Here is a 24,362-nt window from a genome sequence, read left to right on the forward strand (position 1 = left end):
ACCCAAGATGTCTTCTGAGTCCATATTTTTAAGATGTAATTCTGCACTGACTATCAGAAGTCTGTCACAGGCACTCTCGAGCACCCTAAGGCTGCAAATCTTAAAGGGAAAGTTCACCCAAAAATGAAAATTATGATTTACTCACCCTCAAGTCATCCTAGGTGTATATGACATTCTTCTTTCAGACGAATACAATCGGAGTTATATCCGAAATATCCTGGCTCTTCCAAGCTTTATAATGGTGGTGAATGGCTTTATATTTTTGAAGTCCATCAAAGTGCATCCATCCATGATAAAAGTGCGAGTTATTTTAGACGATAAAGTTTTAAATATGGATATTTTTCTTAGACTAATGCATCGCTTCAGAAGGCCTTTATTAACTCCACAGAGCCTTTTGGAGCACTTTTATCATGGATGGATGCACTTTGATGACTTCAAAAAATGTAAAGCCATTCACTGCCATTATAAAGCTTGGAAGAGCCATGACATTTTTTATGTAACTCCGATTGTATTCGTCTGATAGAAGAATGTCATATACACTAGAGCTTAGATTCTCTGCCCGAGCCCGACCCGACCCGTGGGCTGGGCCGATATTTCCCGCCACTATGCTCGGGTCGGGTCGTGCCCTTGATCAAGCACGTCACGTGTCATGCGCAGCGTCTCCTCCACTCGCAAAGTAGTGCTGTACTGTGTAGCTTAAGTGCAACATGGAGCTTGAAGAAGTAAAGAAAAAAACTAAAACAGGAGAATTAACTTTGAGCAAGTATGAAGGAAAGCCGGAGGAATGGAAATATTTTAAACTAGTCGTGGGCAGTGACAACATATGTGTTGGCTTTGTTGAGTGCAACTGCTAGAGAGTCTGTACGTGTTGTAGCCATTAAATAAGCACATTTAGTTTCATATTTATTAAAATATTATAATGTTAATTTTTTCCATCTATGTTGATTATGAAATTGAACAGAGTAGATAGGAGGATGCGCAATATCGGGAGACGTGGAGTGGTTCAGGCATGATTTTGACCACTTCATTATGTTTTGTTTTGTAGAAAGCCTTTCTTTAAAGTGAATTTCTTTTTGTATAAATTGTATCTTAATTTTAATAAATTGTTCATCAACCAATTGCCTGGATTTAATAAATAAGAAGCAAATATAGCAGACAATATAATCAAGACATGGAGGCGCCGGCGAGCCGCGTTCACCATAGCACGTGAACTGGAGCAATCTCATCATAAGTTAAATCAATTCTCGGCACGCTTGTCACCGAATTTACAAATTCACATCTTGCCTGTTGCACGTGATAATCGTTGTGATAATTAAAATAATTGAATATTAAATATTAAGTGACCAATTTTTGCACATTTATTAATAGTATTTATATAATATATATAAAATTGTGCGGCTCCCCCTGTCAATGGTCTAGCACCCATTCAGCACCTGCGTTAAAAAATGATCTGGCATCGCCCCTGGTTATAACGGCCCACGTAATAAAAATGGTCGGGTTAAAATATGTATATATATATATATATATAAAATTGTGCAGCTCCCCCCTGTCAATGGTCTTGCACCCATTCAGCCCCTGCGTTAAAAAATGATCTGGCGTCGCCCCTGGTTATAACGGCCCACGTATTAAAAATGGTCGGGTTTAAATCGGGCTCGGGCTCATAATTACAGTTAATGTGTCGGGCCGGGCCGGGCTCAGACACAACGTGCACGGGCTCGGGTCGGGTCGGGCTTGATTTTTTGGGCCCGATCTACAGGTCCTTCTCAAAAAATTAGCATATTGTGATAAAGTTCATTATTTTCCATAATGTAATGATAAAAATTAAACTTTCATATATTTTAGATTCATTGCACACCAACTGAAATATTTCAGGTCTTTTATTGTTTTAATACTGATGATTTTGGCATACAGCTCATGAAAACCCAAAATTCCTATCTCAAAAAATTAGCATATCATGAAAAGGGTCTCTAAACGAGCTATTAACCTAATCATCTGAATCAACTAATTAACTCTAAACACCTGCAAAAGATTCCTGAGGCTTTTAAAAACTCCCAGCCTGTTTCATTACTCAAAACCGCAATCATGGGTAAGACTGCCGACCTGACTGCTGTCGAGAAGGCCATCATTGACACCCTCAAGCAAGAGTGTAAGACACAGAAAGAAATTTCTGAACAAATAGGCTGTTCCCAGAGTGCTGTATCAAGGCACCTCAGTGGGAAGTCTGTGGGAAGGAAAAAAAAACGCTGCACAACGAGAAGATGTGACCGGACCCTGAGGAAGATTGTGGAGAAGGACCGATTCCAGACCTTGGAGGACCTGCGGAAGCAGTGGACTGAGTCTGGAGTAGAAACATACAGTTTATTAGGGGCCAAGCACCGAAGGTGCTGAGGCACCTATTGTATCTTATTATTATTATTAGGGGGCCAAGCACCGAAGGTGCGGAGGCACCTATTGTATCTGCTCCGGTTCTTCTTCTTCTTCTTCCGACTGGGCGTCTATGGCAGCCCATAGAACCGTTTGCGGGAAAGTTGTTTTGGTTTGACATTCTGATAGAGGACAGTCCCAACATTAAATGCACCAATTTTGGTGTCTCTAACTCATTGCCTCTAGCGCCACCACCTGTCCAAAATTTCACTTTTATTATGCTAATAACTTTTGAACCATAAGGCCTTTTTTCCTCTGATTCCAGAGCTCATGGCGATTCGATTGACGTCATTTTCCGTCATAAAAATATGGCCGGCATTTTGAAATGTTCAAAAAAACGACTTTTTCGAACTCGTCCTAGACCAGGGGTCCTCAAAGTTTTCATAGGTGAGGGCCAATTTAGTAACCCAACATTGAACTGAGGGCCGCCAAAGGGGCACGGGGAGAAAAAGAAAAAAAACTGAAAAGAAAATCCCATTTGAAATAATTTTAATGACCAGATTGCATCTCTACAGTTTACATTTATTGCAATAAACACATTTTAATTCATAACTGAGGCAAAACCTGGCGAGTTTTTTTTAACAGAAACTTTTAAAATAGAAGCTTACCAAACAAGTCATCATCCTTCATATCTATCATTGCCTGTCAGTCGCGTTTCCATTATTGCAGATTTTCGCAAATGTTTTGTGCTATTATTATCTATCTTTTTTAACCCGTAACTGAAAAACGAAAAATTAACGGTTGTTGTCTTTTTAAAATGCAAAGTTGAACAGCAACATTTTAATTTGAACTGGCAACACCAACTGCTGCACCAGATCATCTTCAGGCAGTGGAGACAAAAAGTTATGGAATTTAAGTTGATTCGCTTAACCGATTTCGATAAACGCGTAAACTAATTTTATGTAGCGCTTACAAAAACAGACGTAAGGCTGTATCTCCGCAACACTTTATCATATTAAGACCAAACTTGGTACATGTCATCACAAGCATGACCTGAGGCTACATGCTCTGTTTCGGCGCAGAGCCCCCTACTGGTCCGGAGATACAGAAAATGGCTATTTTTGCTTATAACTTCTGAACGGTTAGTCCAAAAATCATAAAAGTGGTCTCGTTAGATTCAGGGCATCATGTCGAGTTGAGCAATATTAAATTTTCCCAGATCGGCCATTTTGAATTATGTGCTAAAATGCTGTACTTTCTGAACGCATGAACGAATTGTAACGAAACTCGGTATGGGTCATCAGTACGATGCCCTGAAGGAGCCTGAGAAGTTTCAAAACAGCGCCTACAAATGGTAAATTTTATTTTTCAAATGCTTATAACTCTGGATGTGGTTGACTTATTTTCACGGGAGTCATCTCGTTAGGTGGTGATTTAGCGCTTCAAGAACATTTACCGATATCTTCGAAACCGTTAGTCCGATCGAGACGAAACCACCGTCAGAAGTTTGCAACCATAGCTTTTTAAAACTATGCAAATGCCCAAATGCCCAAATATTGATAGTAAGGGGTAGTAAAATTCAATCAAAATCAAGTGTCAGTAATTTTGACGTGTTTTTTCATATAAATGTCTATAACTCCAAAGCGAATTGAGATATTTTCACCAAATTTGGCACACACATGTATGACCTCATTCTGAGGACACATGAAAAAAAATGTGGGATTTTGCCTCTTGGTGACGCTATAATAGAACAAAACATGAAATTCCCATTGACTTCAATACAGTTTTGAGATGTAAAATGCTATACCTAACAAATGCATTGCTGTAACATTATGAAGATTTCGAGAAACACCACCTGTTGGTCAAAAGTTAAATTTATATTTCCAAAAATGCTAATAACTTTTGAAAAAATATGCCTATTGTAATGACACTGGTCTTAATAGATTCCTTGGGTCATGCCGAGAACATAGATACCAAGTTTGACGTATTTGGACGAACTTCCTGTCCGCCATCTTTATTTACTTTCAAAACATTCTTTTTCTAACTTCTCCTCCACCATTAGTCCGATTTTCACCAAAATCGAATCATATCATCTCCAGACCATGCCAAATAAAAGTTATGGATTTCGTGATGATAGACGAAACCGTTTTCGTATACCGCAGCAACAAATTTGAGGCATGCTGCCAAAATGACTATTAAGTCTTTATCTCTGCAATGCCTTCACATTTTGACACCAAACTTTGTATGTGTCATTGTCACCTCACTCTGACCACATCACATCGATTTCGTAACTGCGCCACCTATTTGTCGAAAGTGATAAACCATTAAATCATCTGAAAAGGTCTGACACTCCCACCCATGATGGCATCTGTTGCCACTTCTTGCGCTTGGCCCCGGTAATGGCTGCTTGCAGCTATATTTATTATTATTATTATTAAAGCAGCTTTACAGAGATAACAGGAAAATAATGCAACAAAGTTTGTTTCCAAAAGAATAGCGTCACAGTCCAGCTTAAGTAAGTATGATCTGCCTTGAAATGCAGGCAGATCAATATTATTGTTGAATATTAAATTAAATGTTAAATTTAATACTGTATACATGCTGTCCTCGACCGTTTCATTCACATAAGACTAATTTGCCTGCTAGGATACTCACTAAGATGGGCATGTTGACAATTTTTGTGAATACACTACAGTTAGACCTTACTTTATTTGTAACTTTTTTATACTGTATTTATCTATGCTTGTAATTAGTGTATTTGATCTAAACCCCCAATATAGATATAAATAGATTTAGATATTGGCTGGTATTTTTTAAATGCATCCCTAAATAAAAGATTAGAAAAACGTTGCCAGGTCTGATGAGTCTTGATTTCTGCTGCAACATTCAGATGGTGGAGTCAGAATTTGGTGTAAACAACAAGAAAGCATGGATCCATCCTGCCTTGTATCAATGGTTCAGGCTGCTGGTAGTGCTGTAATGGTGTGGGGGATATTTTCTTGGCACACTTCGGGCCCCTTAGTACCAATTGTTTATTGTTTAAACGCCACCTGAGCATTGTTGCTGACCATGTCCATCCTTTTATGACCACAGACCATTGTCTGATGGCTACTTCCAGTAAGGTCACAAAAACTCAAATCATCTCAAACTGGTGTATTGAACATGACAATGGGTTGACTATACTCAACTGGCCTCAACAGTTCCCAGATCTCAATCATTTCGCATCTCGGATGAGTAGCCGACAAATCTGCAGCAACTGCATGTCAAGGCAAAAGTAGGTACCCAGTACTAGCAAGGTGTACCTAATAAAATAGCTGGTGAGTGTGTATGTATATATACATTTATTAGGGGTGTCCCTGACTAAGGATTTTCATAGTCGAATCAGAATCGTAAAGTCTTCCCTATAGTCGACTAATAGTCGAATCGTGTGTGGGGTTGGGGAGGGGGCGGGGCTTTAACATTTTAAAGCCGCGATGTACAGAGCATCACAAAAAGATATAGAAAAAAATGTAGAAAAACATTTCGGATCAATACAACTAAGAAATAACATAAATAACTGCAGAAAGGCCACACTGCAGACAGGATTTGCATTTCACATTCAAATCAAATTAAATCGGCTAAATTGCCTGTGCGAGCAGGCTCTAAGTACCTACAGAGCGCAACATCTATGCACCGAAAAATAATCAACAATTAATTTACAGAATTAAATTAGAACAGAATATACCTTTCTAAAAAAAAAAAAAATGAAATAACTCTGAAACAAGTCACAAGATGCAGAACAAATGTGTTCAAAGTGCCTAAAGTGCAGGGGAACATATATTCAAAACACAAGCCACAAATAGTTAAATTAGATTACCCTGAGTGATCAATAAATAAAAATAAAAAATAAAGATATTATTAAAATATCGAAAGTATAGCCAGAATGGTCAACCTTGTCTTTTTAACTGCAGAAACAACAATAAACGCTGAACTCGAGTGACAGTTTATCTAAACATGTTCACAGCATCCAAAAATCAAATTAGAACCGGCTGAAATTTTTTGAAATCACTTGTAAAAATCTAGTCTTTCACTCTGTCTGTGTCTCTGTGTCCGTTTGAGTCTTTTCAAATTGTGTGCGCGGATAAAATACATTCTAAAACACTTAACATGAACGTTTAACGTTAAACGTTTAACGGCTTAATGTCCTAAGACAGTTATATCAAAAGATCAAATTGTATACACACCTTATTAATCAAGCATACTGTATAGCCTACAGAAAAGCAGATGAGCCCATAATATGAACGCAACGAGTTTAATTAAACGCTAATTTTCCTCCCATTGAAAACGGTTATTATAAAGAAAATGCTTTACGTGACTTTCTATAGGAGGAACACGTTGCGTTCATATTCTGGGTTCATTTGCTTATCTGCACATTGTATGGTTTCTTAATGAGGTAGCCTACTATACATTAATTAAGCCATGTAAAAGTGCCCTAGCGTTTTAAAAGCTTTTTTCACGTTAAGCGTTTTAGAATGTCCAGAGGAAAACCAACTGGCCTGCAGAAGTGCGATCATGGTTTTCCTGATGCTAAATCCAGTTTGGGAAAATATCCTTTCTGATGGTGTGCATCCACTCTTTAGATTTTCTTATCCCAGCCATTTTTTAAAGATTTAAATCCCTGCCGCCAAAACGCTCCTCTATCGGTCACGTATCGAAAGTGAAACTTAAATCTGTCACGGGGTGTTTGGATTTATTCATGGACGTTAAAAATATTTATTTAAAGCTTCTTCCTTTGCACATTTGTATTTACAGCATTATCATAATAGGCTCCTATATTAACGTATTGACAGAAAACCAGTAGTTCTATGTGAAATCAGACATTGAGCACACTTATAACCTCTGCGAAGATTCGACTGTGAGATTGGTAGTCGAATCAGGCTCCTCCTATCGATGCATCGAATCTTCGACTGTTCGGGGTCACCCCTAATATTTATATATATATATATATATATATATATATATATATATATATACATACATATTCCAAACACATACAAATGGTTTTATATAAATGTATTTTGCCTCGTTTCCCAAGCACAAATCTCCACAGCATGCTGCTTTACATTAGAATTTTCCTTATTATTTGCAGTCTAGTACTTCCGCTTTTTATTGGTTTTATTGTCGATGTGATAGTTCGGCATGGAATGTAATTAATATAAATCAATTACATTACAATTATATCAATTAGAATGGAATGGAACGTAAACGAAAGCTGTAAATCAAGCATGTAGCAGTCAGTTCTTTACCTTTCTGCTCTTTGATCTGTTCTGTGTGCTTTAGCACTCCTCTCTTGGCCTCTTCAAACTGTCTCTGTTCAGTCAGACTTTTATTGAGCACTTGACTGAGCACTGACTCTCCTTCTCCCATTAAAAACATGCTTTTACACTTATTATACAGCATTGTGGCTTTGTCCATCACATCTTGGTTGGCTTTGAACCTGCGGAGCTTTAAAAAAAGTACAAAGCTATGATTTGTTTCAGTTAAAAAATGTTTTGTAAGTTTGTTGTTTCTGATGCAAGTGGTGTGCAAAGTAATTAATACACATGATAACTGTCCAATGCTGACCCAAAAAAAATGTATTCATACCTTTTTAAGAGTAATTATGAGTTCACAGTGTCTCTGAAGAAGTTGAGTAGTAATATGCAGTGAACTCAACTCATCCAATGCAACTAAACATTTCCTCACATCCTAAGAAAAGAGAGAGGGTGCATTTACTTACATCCCCAGAATTAAAAATCAACAACAAAGTTAATACATTAAGTTCAAATAGATTACGAGCAAATTGTTCTAAGAACTTCAAATATCAACTGATGTCATTAAACAAATAAGGTTTAAGCTATATGCAAGAATGAAAAGCTTCTGAACTGTAGCCTTACTTACAAGGTTATCGATCTTTAAAGATGTTTTAATCTCCCCATGCAACTTATGCAGTCTGGACTCTGCAGAAACTTCTTTATTTGAAGAATTGAAAAATTAAAATACAATGTATAGTATAATTAATATTATTATGCATAGCATTTCACCATTTATTGTCTTACCCTTTCTCTTGTCTCCTTTTCTATCATCTTTCTTTCCATCTTTTCCTAACCTGCAGAAAAAAAAAATCAGACACTTTGCTTCGCTATTTAAAATTCATGAAAAATAAATTGTTACAATGTGATATTATAGGAGTGTAAAGAGTACTGAAAAAAAAGCTACAATACTAAATTACTCAAGGGTGCACCCTAAAACATTTTTCACGTATAATCAACATGGTTGTACAAGTCATTTCAACTTAAATTATATTAAACGAAATCGCATAACTTCTGTGAGAAGAAACAATATAAAGAAACAATGTCAGTGTATTATAAATGTAGTATTAGGACCCAAGCTATCCTAAAACTACTCAATAGTGTGCATTGAGTGAATGATATCCGACTTCTAACACTATGCGGAAATTTAAAATGTGAATAAACAGAGCAATTCTAATAGGGTCCTTACACCATCAGTGCTTGGGCCCTAATTACAGTATGTAACCTGTAGAGTTGTTTATCAGAAAAAACATTTACCATTTTCTAATGTTGCCATTCCCATTTTCTAAGCATGAATTGATAGGACTGAACTGAATATTCTCCCAAGCTAATCACTAGCCCCTTTCACACATTAAACCCGGTAAATCACCGTAAAATTACCAGATTGACTTTTCAGGTAAATGCATCATATAGGCTATGCTGTTCACAAAAGCAAACAGGTTCTGTCTTTTTACCATTCACATATCAGTAAAAACTCTGTGATGTCAATCATCGAAATTATCTATAAATGATGCGCTTTTTCTATATCTGCCGGGATGAGAAGCTCTTTAGTTTTACTATCTGTCTAGTTTTACTTTCTGTCTAGTTTTACTTTCTTTAGTTTTACTATCTGTCTAGTTTTACTTTCTCACAGGCATAAGGGGATGATCACACAGAATACATTTTGCACATAAGACACTGCAAAATATGAATGCGGCAGAACAGTCAAAGCTACAGCATAGTGAAAGAAAAACAATTAAAACCAGTGTACTCTAGGTTACTGTAAAACAGCACTGAATAATCTTGTCAGTGCATCCTCACCTCATATGTGCTCAAATGAAATCTTGTTTTGTTCACACATAGCACCATAATGGTAATTTACTATTAATATTACAACTTGTCATACCAGAAATTTACCAGAACTGATTGAAAAAAGGTCCTGAGAGAGAGAGAGAGAGAGAGAGAGAGAGAGAGAGAGAGAGAGAGAGAGAGAGAGAGAGAGAGAGAGAGAGAGAGAGAGAGAGAGAGAGAGAGAGAGAGAGAGAGAGAGAGAGAGAGAGAGAGAGAGAGAGATTGCTTGGAAGTCATATGTTAAAATGATTTGGCTGTTTGCATAGTTAAAAATGTGTTATGTTGTTCTATTTATGTTGATTAAGTATGTTCTAAAATGTAATTAATAAACCCTCTGGTTTCTCCAGGCTTCAGTCATTGTCGGGATACTCTTCAAGCTGGTAGCATTATTATAATGAATTTGCCATATCACCCAGCCCTATATGAGAGCGAACGGTGGCGAACGATCAGACTGAGCTAACATCAGCTAGTCAATGATATAATTCAGTATGCAGATGCATACAATTTGTGCCAGTGAGGTAACAAAGCTAGACTGACAGAAGGACCCAATATCCTTCAACTCTAAAGCAGCTTGGGGAACCTGCTAATATCGAGCACATAAATATGCATCCTCTATATCAGTGGTTCTCAAACTTTTTTGGTCACGCCCCCCTTTAAACCTTTAAAAAAAATCGATTAAATAAATAAAAATAAAAACAGAACGATTTTTTAAATTGAAAACCGTGCAATGAAAAACACCTGCAATAGTTTCACTTTGTAATGTCATTGAATCACATAACAGTAAGAGAGAATACTAGATCAGAACTTAACTTTTAATTTAACCAAACAAAACAATGAACCACCAGATCTTGCTAAATAAACTTCACTCATTTGAACTGTCTTCATCTCAACATTCCCCATCACATTCGAACATTATCGTCCTTCACATATTTCAAAAAGTCATATAAACTGTTTCTTCTTAAAGGGGAACTATGCAGTTTTTTTAGCTTAACTGAACAGCTTCGGAGTTGTTGGAATGGTTATATGACTTTTTTTCAGGTTGAATGGTGTCCGTCTACTTGTAATGTAGCTACAATCATGTAAAAACGTTATAAGCCATCAAACGCGGTAGGCTGCTTTATTATTATAAAGTGCAGAGGCCGTGAGTGCAGAGACGCTCTGCGTGAGTGGTATTTATGACAGTAACATTAAATACAAGTACTCTACAGCAACTCTAGGGGTCGCTGTTTGACAAAAACGGAATTCCTGCATAGTGTGCCTTTAATAATCATACTTGTACACACTGATTGTTCATGTACAGTTTTTAGTCTTGTTTTTCCGTATTTAATGTTTTACTTGTTTGTATCTGTCTAGTCAATAATAATGTCCAGTATAAATGTGTTGAAATTGTGTTCATTGTTCTATGTCGCTGCAGAACAGGAACCTGCTGTAAACCAGTTTTTAAACTGAGTTAGGCCCGTTTACTGTAACGAAATTGTTGCCCTTAAATTTTCCTGTATAATAAATTAAATGAAACTACTGACAATATGTCTCCCAAATTCCAAATAAAAATACTGTCATTTAGAGCATTTATTAGCAGAAAACGGCAACTGGTCAAAATAACAAAATATAGCTGCGATCAGCGATGACGGGCCCAAGCCGGGCCCTTTCATTGCTGCTTGCAGCTATATATATATATATATATATATATATATATATATACATACACACACACACACAGGTCCTTCTAAAAAAATTAGCATAATGTGATAAAGTTCATTATTTTCTATAATGGAATGATAAAAATTAAACTTTCATATATTTTAGATTCTTTGCACACCATCAGCACACCAAATATTTCAGGTCTTTTATTGTTTTAATACTGATGATTTTGGCATACAGCTCATGAAAATCTCAAAAAATTAGCATATTTCATCCGACCAATAAAAGAAGTGTTTTTAATACAAAAAAAGGTCAACCTTCACATAATTATGTTCAGTTATGCACTCAATACTTGGTCGGGAATCCTTTTGCAGAAATGACAGCTTCAATGCGGCGTGGCATGGAGGCAATCAGCCTGTGGCACTGCTGAGGTGTTATGGAGGCCCAGGATGCTTCGATAGCGGCCTTAAGCTCATCCAGAGTGTTGGGTCTTGCGTCTCTCAACTTTCTCTTCACAATATCCCACAGATTCTCTATGCGGTTCAGGTCAGGAGAGTTGGCAGGCCAATTGAGCACATTAATACCATGGTCAGTAAACCATTTACCAGTGGTTTTGGCACTGTGAGCAGGTTCCAGGTCGTGCTGAAAAATGAAATCTTCATCTCCATAAAGCTTTTAAGCAGATGGAAGCATGAAGTGCTCCAAAATCTCATGATAGCTAGCTGCATTGACCCTGCCCTTGATAAAACACAGTGGACCAACACCAGCAGCTTACATGGCACCCCAGACCATCACTGACTGTGGGTACTTGACACTGGACTTCAGGCATTTTGCCATTTCCTTCTCCCCAGTCTTCCTTCCAGGGCTCTTATAAAGTAATATGTAAAAAAAAAAAAAATGCTTAGCTTGCAAAATTTCACCAAAAACAGTTCACATGGCTGGGGTGATTTATTTGTTTCTGACATCCATGTTAGAAGAAGTGTTGTGACATGTGCTGTTGATCGACACTGTGGCATCTAGTGGATTTTTTTTTGGCATAACATACCTCAACCAGATGGTAGAGATGGCTCAATCAGTTTGAGTTAAGTTAGGTACTCCTCTCAATAAAATATAGTGACTCAAAATGTGCTCAACTATTTGGTTGTGAAGTCAATTAAAGGGTTAAACCCTTGCCATAGCAAAACCGTTTAAGATATTCAATATCCGTTCACAATTTAGCATCTTTGAGGTATTTTCATCATGTTGAAAAAGTTTGGTGTGAATAAAATAAACCAGTTAGGAGGAGAAGCTAAAAATTCACGAGTCTGAAATATAAAAAAATTCACATTCAGACCAAACTACCTGATTTCCTGTTGGGCTACCTTAAAACTTAGAGCACAAAAGTTGCTCGGCCCGGGTTAGGGTTAGGTCATTAAAGGGTTAATCTAAACTATCACCCTACAAGCCCCCCTCAAAAGTTTGGTGGCGATCGGATAAATTCCCTTGGAGGAATCTTTCAAATTCCATAGCATGCGTTTCCAAACAACCCTAAATAGCCCACTTCCTGTTGGGCTGGCGTAAAAAGTAAGAGTACGAAAGTTGTTCGCGCCGATGAGGTCTATACGTGTACCGAGTTTCATATTATTACATGCAAGCGTGTTTGATTTACAAAGCAAGTTTTCGGACCCTGTTCAAGGGGGGGCGCTGTTGAGCCCCCTTGCCACGCCCGGGTACCAGCTTCAGCCCGGCCCTGATGGCCACGGGTTCTGACCAGTGTGCAAAGTTTTAAGAGTTTTTGAGCACGTTAAGAGCCCCAAAAGTGCCCGAAAGTTTGACAAAAAAATAAGAATAAATATAGCTGCGAGCAGCGATTGCGGGCCCAAGCCGGTGTCACCGCAACCCCGGTTCCTTTAGTTACCTAAAGGCACCGGGGTGGCGGTGCCTCCGGGTTTGGCCCTTCATCGCTGCTCGGAGCTATATATATGTATATATATATATATTTTTTATATATATATATATATATAAATAAATAAAAGAAGCCGGTGGCACCGCTACCCTGGTGCCTTTAGGGTTATTGTGCACGACGTGCAAAAACGTAACCCTGCTTTGATTGTCAAAAAGAAGGGTGCTGTAGACCTTGCATCAGTTTGGGTGCATCAAGTGCGCATCGAGGGCACATATCAACCACAAAGTATGCGTGGGCAACCTTCTGAAACCTAAAATGAAAAATGAGACACCTCATCCATGGGTCTCATGGATTTAACGGACACATGAAATAAGTACACAAGACTGAGTATTCATATGAAGTGCGCCATTTGGGACAGGGCCTATGATCTTGAACCGCAATAGCCACATATATGAGATAATTTAAATATAGAATAATTTTTAATGTCATAGGATGTCATAGCTCAATATGTTTTTCAGCACTTAAATGTGTAAATATAGAAGCCCAGTATTTATCTGGAGGTCTTTGTACAGGTTTATTAATGTAATTATATTTTACGCTTATGTGTCCTATGATATGCAATGGAAGTACATTTTAATGTTTAACATGGGTGTATTCACAACACACAGCATACGATATAATATCTTAAGATTATTCATCATTATGTTGTCTCTGCCTTTTCTGTTTTAATGATATTCAGAACAGAAAAACTAAATGTTCCTTAATTTTAATTAACACTAACTTTATTCTCATCTGAATTGTAAATAATTGATTTCCGTATAAAATGATTTCCGCACCTCTCTCTCTCTCTCTCTCTCTCTCTCTCTCTCTCTCTCTCTCTCTCTCTCTCAAACACACACACAGTTCGATCGCGCCCGCCCCTCTCTCACTCACTCACACACACAAAGTTTGGTCGCGCCCGCGATCGAACTTTGTGTGTGTGCGTGTGTGTGTGTGCTTGTGTGAAAGAGAGAGACGCAGGCGCGGGCGCGATCGAACTGTCTGTGTGTGTGTGTGTGTGTGTGTGTGTGAACTGTGGAAACATTTTTTTTCATACAGGACATCATTCAGACTGCAAACTGTTTACTTATATATGTGTACACTCCCTATAAAACACAACATCCTCAGTCACATATGCAATACATTTATACAGGTCCTTCTGAAAAAATTTGCGTATTGTGATAAAGTTCATTTTCCATAATGTAATGATAAAAATTAAACTTTCATTTATTTTAGATTCATTGCACACCAACTGAAATATTTCAGGTCTTTTATTGTTTTAATACTTATGATTTTGGCATACAGCTCATGAAAACCCAAAATTCCTATCTCAAAAAATTAGCATATCATGAAAAGGGTCTCTAAACGAGCTATTAACCTAATCATCAGAATCAACTAATTAACTCTAAACACCTACAAAAGATTCCTGAGGCTTTTAAAAACTCCCAGCCTGTTTCATTACTCAAAACCGCAATCATGGGTAAGACTGCCGACCTGACTGCTGTCCAGAAGGCCATCATTGACACCCTCAGGCAAGAGGGTAAGACACAGAAAGAAATTTCTGAACAAATAGGCTGTTCCCAGAGTGCTGTATCAAGGCACCTCAGTGGGAAGTCTGTGGGAAGGAAAAAGTGTGGCAAAAAACGCTGCACAACGAGAAGAGGTGACCGGACCCTGAGGAAGATTGTGGTGAAGGACCGATTCCAGACCTTGGGGGACCTGCGGAAGCAGTGGACTGAGTCTGGAGTAGAAACATCCAGAGCCACCGTGCACAGGCGTGTGCAGGAAATGGGCTACAGGTGCCGCATTCCCCAGGTCAAGCCACTTTTGAACCAGAAACAGCGGCAGAAGCGCCTGACCTGGGCTACAGAGAAGCAGCACTGGACTGTTGCTCAGTGGTCCAAAGTACTTTTTTCGGATGAAAGCAAATTTTGCATGTCATTCGGAAATCAAGGTGCCAGAGTCTGGAGGAAGACTTGGGAGAAGGAAATGCCAAAATGCCATAAGTCCAGTGTCAATACCCACAGTCAGTGATTGTCTGGGGTGCCATGTCAGCTGCTGGTGTTGGTCCACTGTGTTTTATCAAGGGCAGGGTCAATGCAGGAGATTTTGGAGCACTCCATGCTTCCATCTGCTGAAAAGCTTTATGGAGATGAAGATTTCATTTTTCAGCACGACCTGGCACCTGTTCACAGTGCCAAAACCACTGGTAAATGGTTTACTGACCATGGTATTACTGTGCTCAATTGGCCTGCCAACTCTCCTGACCTGAACCCCATAGAGAATCTGTGGGATATTGTGAAGAGAAAGTTGAGAGACGCAAGACCCAACACTCTGGATGAGCTTAAGGCCGCTATCGAAGCATCCTGGGCCTCCATAACACCTCAGCAGTGCCACAGGCTGACTGCCTCCATGGCACGCCGCATTGAAGCAGTCATTTCTGCAAAAGGATTCCCGACCAAGTATTGAGTGCATAACTGAACATAATTATTTGAAGGTTGACTTTTTTTGTATTAAAAACACTTATTTTATTTGTCGGATGAAATATGCTAATTTTTTGAGATAGGAATTTTGGGTTTTCATGAGCTGTATGCCAAAATCATCAGTATTAAAACAATAAAAGACCTGAAATATTTCAGTTGGTGTGCAATGAATCTAAAATATATGAAAGTTTAATTTTTATCATTACATTATGGAAAATAATTAACTTTATCACAATATGCTAATTTTTTGCGGAGGACCTGTATATAAATATAATTTTGGACACAAGAGGGCAGTATAGCCCTATTTATGATTTTGTGTTTAAACTATCACCCGAAGAGAAGTTAAAATTCCAGAGCAAGCGTTCTCCAAACAACCCATAATAGCTGACTTCCTGTTGGGCTGGTGTAAAACTTGCCCGAGGGAAAGTTGTTCGGCCCGACGAGATCTATATGTGTACCGAGTTTCATATTATTACATGCGAGTGTGTTTGATTTATGGACAAGTGTTCAAATTCCATTCCAGGGGGCGCTGTTGAGCCCCTCTGCCACGCCCGGGTACCAGCTTCAGCCCGGCCCTAATGGCTGCGGGTTCTGACCCGTGTGCAAAGTTTCAAGAGTATTTTAATTGCCCCAAAAGCCCATGAAACCTTGAAAAACAAGAATTAAAAGTATTCTCTCTCTGTGGCCTGTGTTTACATTATACACAAAGTTTGAAGCAAATCGAGTAAAAAAAAGAGGGTGATTTAAAAGCATTTTGAAAGTGACACACTTCCTGCTGCCAGTTGGTGGTGCTATAACTTTGACTCACAATAGTCACATCCATGTGATCGGCCTCTTAGAACGAACACACTGCTGAAGTTTCATCAAGATCAATTAATGTATTAAGAAATTATAACACAATTCCTGTTTCCATTATTCGCCATAAATTCGTTTCCTCGCCACGACCAAACCGCTCGAGATATCAAATATCCGTCCGCAATTTCGCATCCTCAATGTCTTGATTTCATGCACACCGAGTTTCGTGATGATCGGATGCAATATCTAGGAGAAGTATATCAAATTCCAAAGCATGCGTTTTCCAAACAACCCTAAATAGCCGACTTCCTGTTGGGCTGACGTAAAACTTAGGGCACGAAAGTTGTTTGGCCCGATGAGATCTATATGTGTACCAAGTTTCAGATTATTACATGCAAGCGTGTTTGATATATGGACAAGTGTTCAAACCCCATTCCAGGGGGCGCTGTCGAGCCTCCCTGCCACGCCCGGGTACAAGCTTCAGCCCGGCCCTGATGGCCGTGGGTTCTGACCCGTGCGCAAAGTTTCAAGAGTTTTCGTGCACGTTTAGGGCCCCAAAAGTGCCCAAAAGGTAGTAAAATAATAATAAATATAGCTGCGAGCAGCGATTACGGGCCCAAGCCGGTGGCACCGCAACCCCGGTGCCTTTAGTTACCTAAAGGCACCGGGGTGGCGGTACCGCCGGCTTTGGCCCTTCATCGCTGCTCGCAGCTATATTTATATATATATATTAGGGCTGTAACGATACACCAAACCCACGATTCGATTCGTATCACGATTTTTGACCCACGATTCGATTCGTATCGCGATTCTATCACGGGGGCGGGGCTTGTGGTGAAAAAAAGAGATTTTGAGAGAAGAAAAAAAATACCGGTATTTTTATTAAATAACATTAGGAAAAACCTGTATAATCTAAACACCAAAGAACAATAATAACTATGCAAATTATTATACTATACGGCAGTGTAGGCTGCTGCTTTTGGGCTGTGTTCTGTACTCCAACTAAATTGATTTCGGGATGGTGCCGTAATATGCATCTGCATGTTGGACGTGTTGCCGGTCAATTGAGGATTAATTTAATGCACTTTCTGAGAATTTATATTTCAAGTTTTGGCTGCAAATTTCACGTCCATAATGCTGAAATTGCCAAATTTTAAATAATTTATCCTCAACTAGTTTTGTGGTGTAGGTCTACGTAGGCTATTTTATAATGTTAACTTCAAATAATACTAATAGTAATTTAAAGATGTGGTAGTTCTCATGGGCCTGAGGGGAGGGGAGGGGGGGAGGAGGGGGGGGGGGATCCCCCCTTTAGATGATTCTCATGGGGGGGATTTTTTTTGTTTGAGGGGAGAAAGGGGGGGCATTTTTTCCAAACAAAATTATTACATTTATCTTGCCTAAATGTTTGCGCTCATTGCATTTTTACAATGGGGTAATAGCCTATTGTTGTTAAGAATTTACACATCACAAGGAAGCTTGATTTAAATTGTTTAATTAAATTGAAAAAAGTAGCACAAATAAATACAATAGAATAAAGATACAAATAAAGACAATTAAAGAGAAAAGTTTTTGAATAGGTCTAACACTACTTTATTCAGTATCTGTATATAAATACTAATCAAATGGAAAATAACACTGGGTAGTATTTTAGTCCTGAATAAATTAAATACATAGGCTATTAATCCTGATTCCTTTAACTTAAAGCCATCTTTGTTGTTTTGACAACAAAATTAATGACAGACACATATGGCTGCCGTCACTTTAAGAGCTAGTGCACGGATCCTGTGTTCATTATACTGGCATGCGTTTTATGTTTATTAAAGACAAAACCGACTATAGCCTATTTAGAGTATAGCCTACTCACAAAGACCGAAATTGACAATTTTGCGTGTTAAAGCAATATAATCCGCGAAAAATAGTTACTAGCCAGCTGTTTTTGAGGCGGATTTTCTATGAATGTGCGCATAGAAAATAATCTCAGACAGCGCGCGAGCACTGATTAGTTTAAAATCGCTTGAATGTTTAAACTGGTAAGACTTAAAAAGACTTCAGTCACGATGCACTGCTGGCCCGATTGTGCAAGTGAATATTCCGTCATGTCCCGACCTTACAGTCTATGGTCCCGACTCCAAAACGCGAGTGTGTATTATCGCCGCAGCGCTTGATGCCTGCCTTGCACAAAACATTATGAGAAGAGATAGAAGACGCGCGGCACCGCTGAACACTCACGCTGTTTGTGAAATTGCGTCTGGAAGATAGTTGTTAAAAGAATGATTTTATTTTATTATCTGTGTGGATTACGATTGCGGGAATTTCCCACATTATAAATGGGAGACCTGCGGGAATGATTAGAATTATGCGCTATACCCGCGCCGAAATTCGAGCCCTGGTTCTGGACAGGAAGGATAACTCTGGGAGTTGGAAGGGGTGTGATCGCGATTCTGCCTTCTCACATCGCGATACAGGATCGTGGACCTGAGTATCGCGATTTCGATTTTATATCGCGTATCGTTACAGCCCTAATATATATATATATATATATATATATATATATATAAAAAAAAAGCCGGTGGCACCGCCACCCTGGTGCCTTTAGGGTTATTGTGCACGACGTGACACAAAATATCTGCTAGCTATCTGCCGAACGGCTCTGGTAGTTGCGCTTCAGCACTGATGATGTTGTAGAAATAGTGCGCTCTGGTTGGTCTGGATTATTCGGGATTTTTTATTTTATACAGAAATAAGTTATTTATAATTCAGATGAGAATAAAGTTAGTGTTGATTAAAATGAAGGAAAACAAATATATTGATCTGAAATATAGCACATTAATTTTAAAATTATCTAGGTTCAACTACCAAACATACAATCTTAATTTAATTTAAAGCAAACAATACATTTAAAAGATATGGGTTGTATGCACTTTTTTTTTAATAAAGAAAGATATATATCCAAAAAACAAGGCCTTAAAGGGTTAAACTCTTGTCACTGTAACAGACACAATCTCTCTCTCTCACACACACACACACACACACACACACACACACACACACACACACACACACACACACACACACACACACACGTCAAGTCACTTCCATTTTAGATGCAATATTGAATAAGCAGAAAATTCGGATTTTCTGCTCTGAAAATATAAATAAGCATAAAAATTGAATAAGCACTTTTAAAATTCTAAACAGAATAAGCACTAGTTGCTAATGAATAAGTACTAGTACTTAATGGAATAGATACTAGTATCTAAAAAATAAGTACTAGTAGCATGAAAATAGAGACCAGTAGGTTAAAATGATAAAATGTTAAAACGGCTTGCCATATTGGCTCAGAGAGAGAGAGAGAGAAAATGACCTTTTAGATACTAGTACCTATTAATAGATACTAGTATTTATTCAATAAATACTAGTACTATGTCATTAGATACTAGTACCTATTAAATAGATACCAGTACTTATTCATTAGCTACTAATACGTATTCAAAAGAATATCTAAAGAATAAGCACTAGTATCTAAAGAATAAGCACTAGTCGCTAATGAATAAGTACTAGTACTTAATGGAATAGATACTAGTATCTAAAAAATAAGTACTAGAAGCATGAAAATAGAGACTAGTAGGTTAAAATGATTAAATGTTAAAACGGCTTGCCATATTGGCTCATATATTGGAGAAAATGACCATATTCAAACCAAAATATCTGACTTCCTCTTGGTCTGAGCTAATGACAGTTAATTAGAAAGTTGTCCGGCTTGATCTGAACAATATGCGTACCGAGTTTTATGATTGTAGGTAAAACTATAAAACTAACCCCCCCACTTTTGTCAAAAGGTGGCGCTACTGAGTCCCTGCACCACGCCCGTTTCTGAAACTTTGCACATGTCTACTGGCTAATAAATGTGATCTGTCTGTCGAGTTTCATGCAATTTCAGGCATGCTAAGAGTCTCAAAAGCATCCAAAAAGAATTTTAAAGTTTGATGCGTTGCCACGGCAACAGTATCAAAGATATCAATAATCCTTTCACAGGTCTACATCTGCCGTGTATTTACATTATACAGATGAAGTTTGAAGCAAATCGGGTTAAAATAAGAGGGTGATTTCAAAGCATTTTGAAAGTGACACACTTCCTGCTGCCAGTTGGTGGCGCTATAACTTTGACTCACAATAGTCACATCCATGTGATCGTGCTCTTACAACGAACACACTGCTGAAGTTTCATTAAGATCAGCTAATGTATGCTGAAGTTATAACACACTTCCTGTTTCACGTTTCTCGCCATAAATCCGTTTCCTCGCCACGGCCAAACCGTTCGAGATATCAAAAATCCCCTGGCAATTTTTCATCCTCAATGTCTTGACTTCATGCTGACCGAGTTTCGTGGCATTTCTTTGAATTCTCTAGGAGAAGTACTTTAAATTCCATTGCATGCGTTTTATAAACAAACCTAAATAGCCGACTTCCTGTTGGGCTGGGTTAAAAAGTAAGAGCATGAAGTATATATGAACCGATGAGATCTATATGTGTACCGAGTTTCATATTACATGCAAGCGTGTTTGATTTATGGACCAAGTTTTCGGACCCCGTTCCAGGGGGCGCTGTCGAGCCCCCCTGCCACGCCCGGGTACCATCTTCAGCCCGGCCCTGATGGCCGCGGGTTCTGACCCGTGTGCAAAGTTTCAAGAGTTTTCGAGCACGTTAAGGGCCCCAAAAGTGCCCAAATAGTCGTTAGAATAATAATAATAATTATAGCTGCGAGCAGCGATTACGGGCCCAAGCCGGTGGCACCGCAACCCCGGTGCCTTTGAGTGGCGGTGCCGCCGGCTTTGGCCCTTCATCGCTGCTCGCAGCTATATTATATATATATATATATATATATATATATATATATATATATATATATATATATATATATATATATATATATATAACAAGCCGGTGGGTTTTTGGGGTTACTGTGCATGACGGGCAATAACGTAACCCCGCTTTGACCTTTGAGAAGATGTGTGCTGTAGAGCTTGCATTGGTGTGGGCTCTGCAAAAGTGTGCATTGAGGGCACATATCAACCACAAAGTATGCGTGAGCAACCTTCTGAAACCTAAAATGAAAAATGAGACACCATACGGTCTCATGGACTTAATGGACACATGAAATAAGTACACAAGTTTGAAAGTTATATGAAGTGTGCCAAGACAGAATATTTGCCTGATCTGATTAGAAAAATAGTTTGTGTGTGTGTGTGTGTGAGGCGTGATTGAACAATGTAGACATAAAAACATACTCCGTCCTTTTGTTCATACAGGACATTATTCAAACTGCAAAGTGTTTACTTATATTTGTGTACAATCGCAATAAAACACAACATTGTGCTTTTGTCAAACTGTACTGCTAAACTACAACTGTCACCCAACCAAAATCTCTTACACACACACACACACACACACACACACACACACACACACACACACACACACACACACACACACACACACACACACACACACACACACACACACACACACACAGTTTAAAAGCAAAAAAATCTTTTGGACATTCATCATATTGCATTGGTTTTCATTTCTTGTCCTCGAACAGAGCCCTAATCTGTTTATTTTTTCAGTTACACATTCTACATTGATTAAAAAAGAAAAATCAAATGTGTTTTTATTTTATACATAAATAAATAATCTATCATTCAGATGAGAATAAAGTTAGTGTTAGTTCAAATTTTAAGGAAAACAAATATATGATCTGAAATATAGCACATTCATTTAAAATTCATTCAGGTTCAATTACCAAACATACAAATCTCAATGTAATTTAAAGCAAACAATACATTTAAAATATATGGGTTGTATGCTTTTTTTTTATATAAAAAGATATATATCCAAAAAGACAAGGGTTAAACAATCACTGTAACAGACACAATCACACACACACACACACACACACACACACACACACACACACACACACACACACACGTCAAATCACTTAAATTTTAGATGCAATATTGACTTTTTTTTCTGTTTCAGCAGCGAAAATAGTTAAACAAAGATCACAGCAGAACCATCGAGGATCTCACAGCAACGCGTTCTCATTACTGAATGATTCAGCATTTTGAACGAATCGGTTGACTCAAAGATTCAACGACCAATCCATAATCTGTCTCATTCATGAATGACTCAGCCGTTCGAACGAATCGTTTGAACGAATGAATCAATGACTCGCTCATTAAGACGGTCGCCTGGCGACACCTAATGACGGTTTAGTGATATGTTTAAAAGTATCATTCTTTCCAACGATTGTTAATTAACTCATATTTGAAACATAAGCTATATATATATATATATATATATATATATATATATATATACACACATGTATACACAAAAATAAAATAAAAACACATTTGAAGCGTGTTTGCTTACTAAATTGTGAGCTGAACGAAAGTTGCAGCAAAGATCAGCAACAGAAGTCAAAATTCATTAATCACGAGAGTGAAGAGCTGACTGAAAAAAATTATGACGGAATATTTTGTGTAAAAGCGCCTATTTAAGCGAATCTGTCATTTACTCATTTGTTGTTGTGTTTTACCTGAAAACCGGAAACAATCGGCCCCCGATATGGTGCTAATTTTAAAGTGACACTAAAAAGTATGCGGCTGCACTGGCATTCATAACGGTGCGCGTCCATGGCGACGAGCGAGCAGAACAGAGCGAACGTTTTTTCATTTCTACTTCCATAGAAATTCATTCGAGCGCACTGCGAGCGCCACCACTATAAATGTCCGTGCGGACGTCCTTATACTTTACTTTCACTTTTATATTAGCGATTTAAAAGGCCTCGCTGGTGTCTAACGTCGATTAACCGGTGGGAAAAGATCCTCACAGCCACATACCTAATATATTTATATTTAATTACAATAGCCATACCTGATAAAAAAGTTTTATGTACTGAGTTGATATCATTTTGGACACAAGAGGGCAGTATAGCCCTTTGTATTACTTGATGTATTTATTTTTTAACTGAATAGCACATTCTGGCTGTTTTTAAACTTGTACATTATTCTTAAATTGAAAACAAGAATAAAATGGGTTTAGTTCTGATATTTGTGTAATTTTATCTAGAAATAAATGGTGTATAATTAATTTTTTAGAAGATATGAGGCTTTTAGTGTTTACTTTTTTGACATGACTTTAATCCCTCGCCATAGCAAAACAATTTGAGATATACAATAGCCATTCACAATTTAGCTTCTTTAATGTATTTTCATCATGTTGAAAAAGTTTGGTGGGAATTGAATAAACCACTTAGGAGGAGTGGGTAAAAAATCAGAGGCTGATTTTGCCAAAAATCCACATTAAGACCAAAATAGCCCACTTCCTGTTGGGCTGGCTTAAAGTTGTTTGGCCCGATGAGATCTATATGTGTACCGAGTTTCATAATATTACATGCAAGTGTGTTTAATTTATGGACAAAATTTTCTGACCAAGATTATGGACCAAGTTAATTTAATTAATAAACTAATTATATAAAACTATTTTCAATGCACTACAATTCAACTGGTTATGTGCCTTTACTTATTAATACAACTTATTTAAAAAATACAAGGCGTAAGACATTTATTTTCTTTTTTAATGCAGGCCAGACCAAACAGCAGTGAAATGGTTAATCTAGCCCCCCTCCCCGTCCCCACACTCACAGACACACACACACACAGAGACGTAGGCTCAGAGAGAGAGAGACATAAAATGACAATTTTCAAACCAAAATATCTGACTTCCTGTTGGTTGGAGCTATTGAGTGTAAATTAGAAAGTTGTCTGGCTGGAGGAGAACAATACACATACCGATTTTTATTACTGTAGATAAAATTAATCCCCCCACTTTTGACTAAAGGTGGCGCTACTGAGCCCCTCACCACGCCCGTTTCTGAAACTTTGCACATGTCTACTGGCTAATAAATGTGATGTGTCTGTCGAG

General features: G+C 38.1%; 1 protein-coding gene and 1 long non-coding RNA gene across 8 annotated transcripts in view; both read right to left on the bottom strand.

Annotated features, from left to right (window-relative positions):
* The window catches only part of LOC143740275 (uncharacterized), a 231,033-nt gene that overhangs the window by 96,414 nt on the left and 110,257 nt on the right, over nucleotides 1-24,362 (bottom strand). The window lies entirely within an intron of this gene.
* The window catches only part of psip1a (PC4 and SFRS1 interacting protein 1a), a 125,318-nt gene that overhangs the window by 2,682 nt on the left and 98,274 nt on the right, over nucleotides 1-24,362 (bottom strand). For 3 of the 7 annotated variants that reach the window (XM_077232363.1, XM_077232357.1, XM_077232358.1), the window contains 4 exons: nucleotides 8,442-8,491; nucleotides 8,284-8,354; nucleotides 7,990-8,091; nucleotides 7,650-7,848 (listed from right to left, as the gene is read on the bottom strand). In XM_077232363.1, coding sequence (XP_077088478.1) covers nucleotides 7,650-7,848; nucleotides 7,990-8,091; nucleotides 8,284-8,354; nucleotides 8,442-8,491 — 422 coding nt within the window. The remainder of the gene's footprint in view (nucleotides 1-7,649; nucleotides 7,849-7,989; nucleotides 8,092-8,283; nucleotides 8,355-8,441; nucleotides 8,492-24,362) is intronic. The other 4 variants (XM_077232359.1, XM_077232364.1, XM_077232360.1 and 1 more) reach the window with 3 other exon arrangements.

This window comes from Siphateles boraxobius, unplaced genomic scaffold, assembly GCF_051911475.1.
Source record: "Siphateles boraxobius isolate OS27281-9 unplaced genomic scaffold, OSU_SipBor_1 17, whole genome shotgun sequence".
In the NCBI taxonomy this organism is placed as follows: domain Eukaryota; kingdom Metazoa; phylum Chordata; class Actinopteri; order Cypriniformes; family Leuciscidae; genus Siphateles; species Siphateles boraxobius.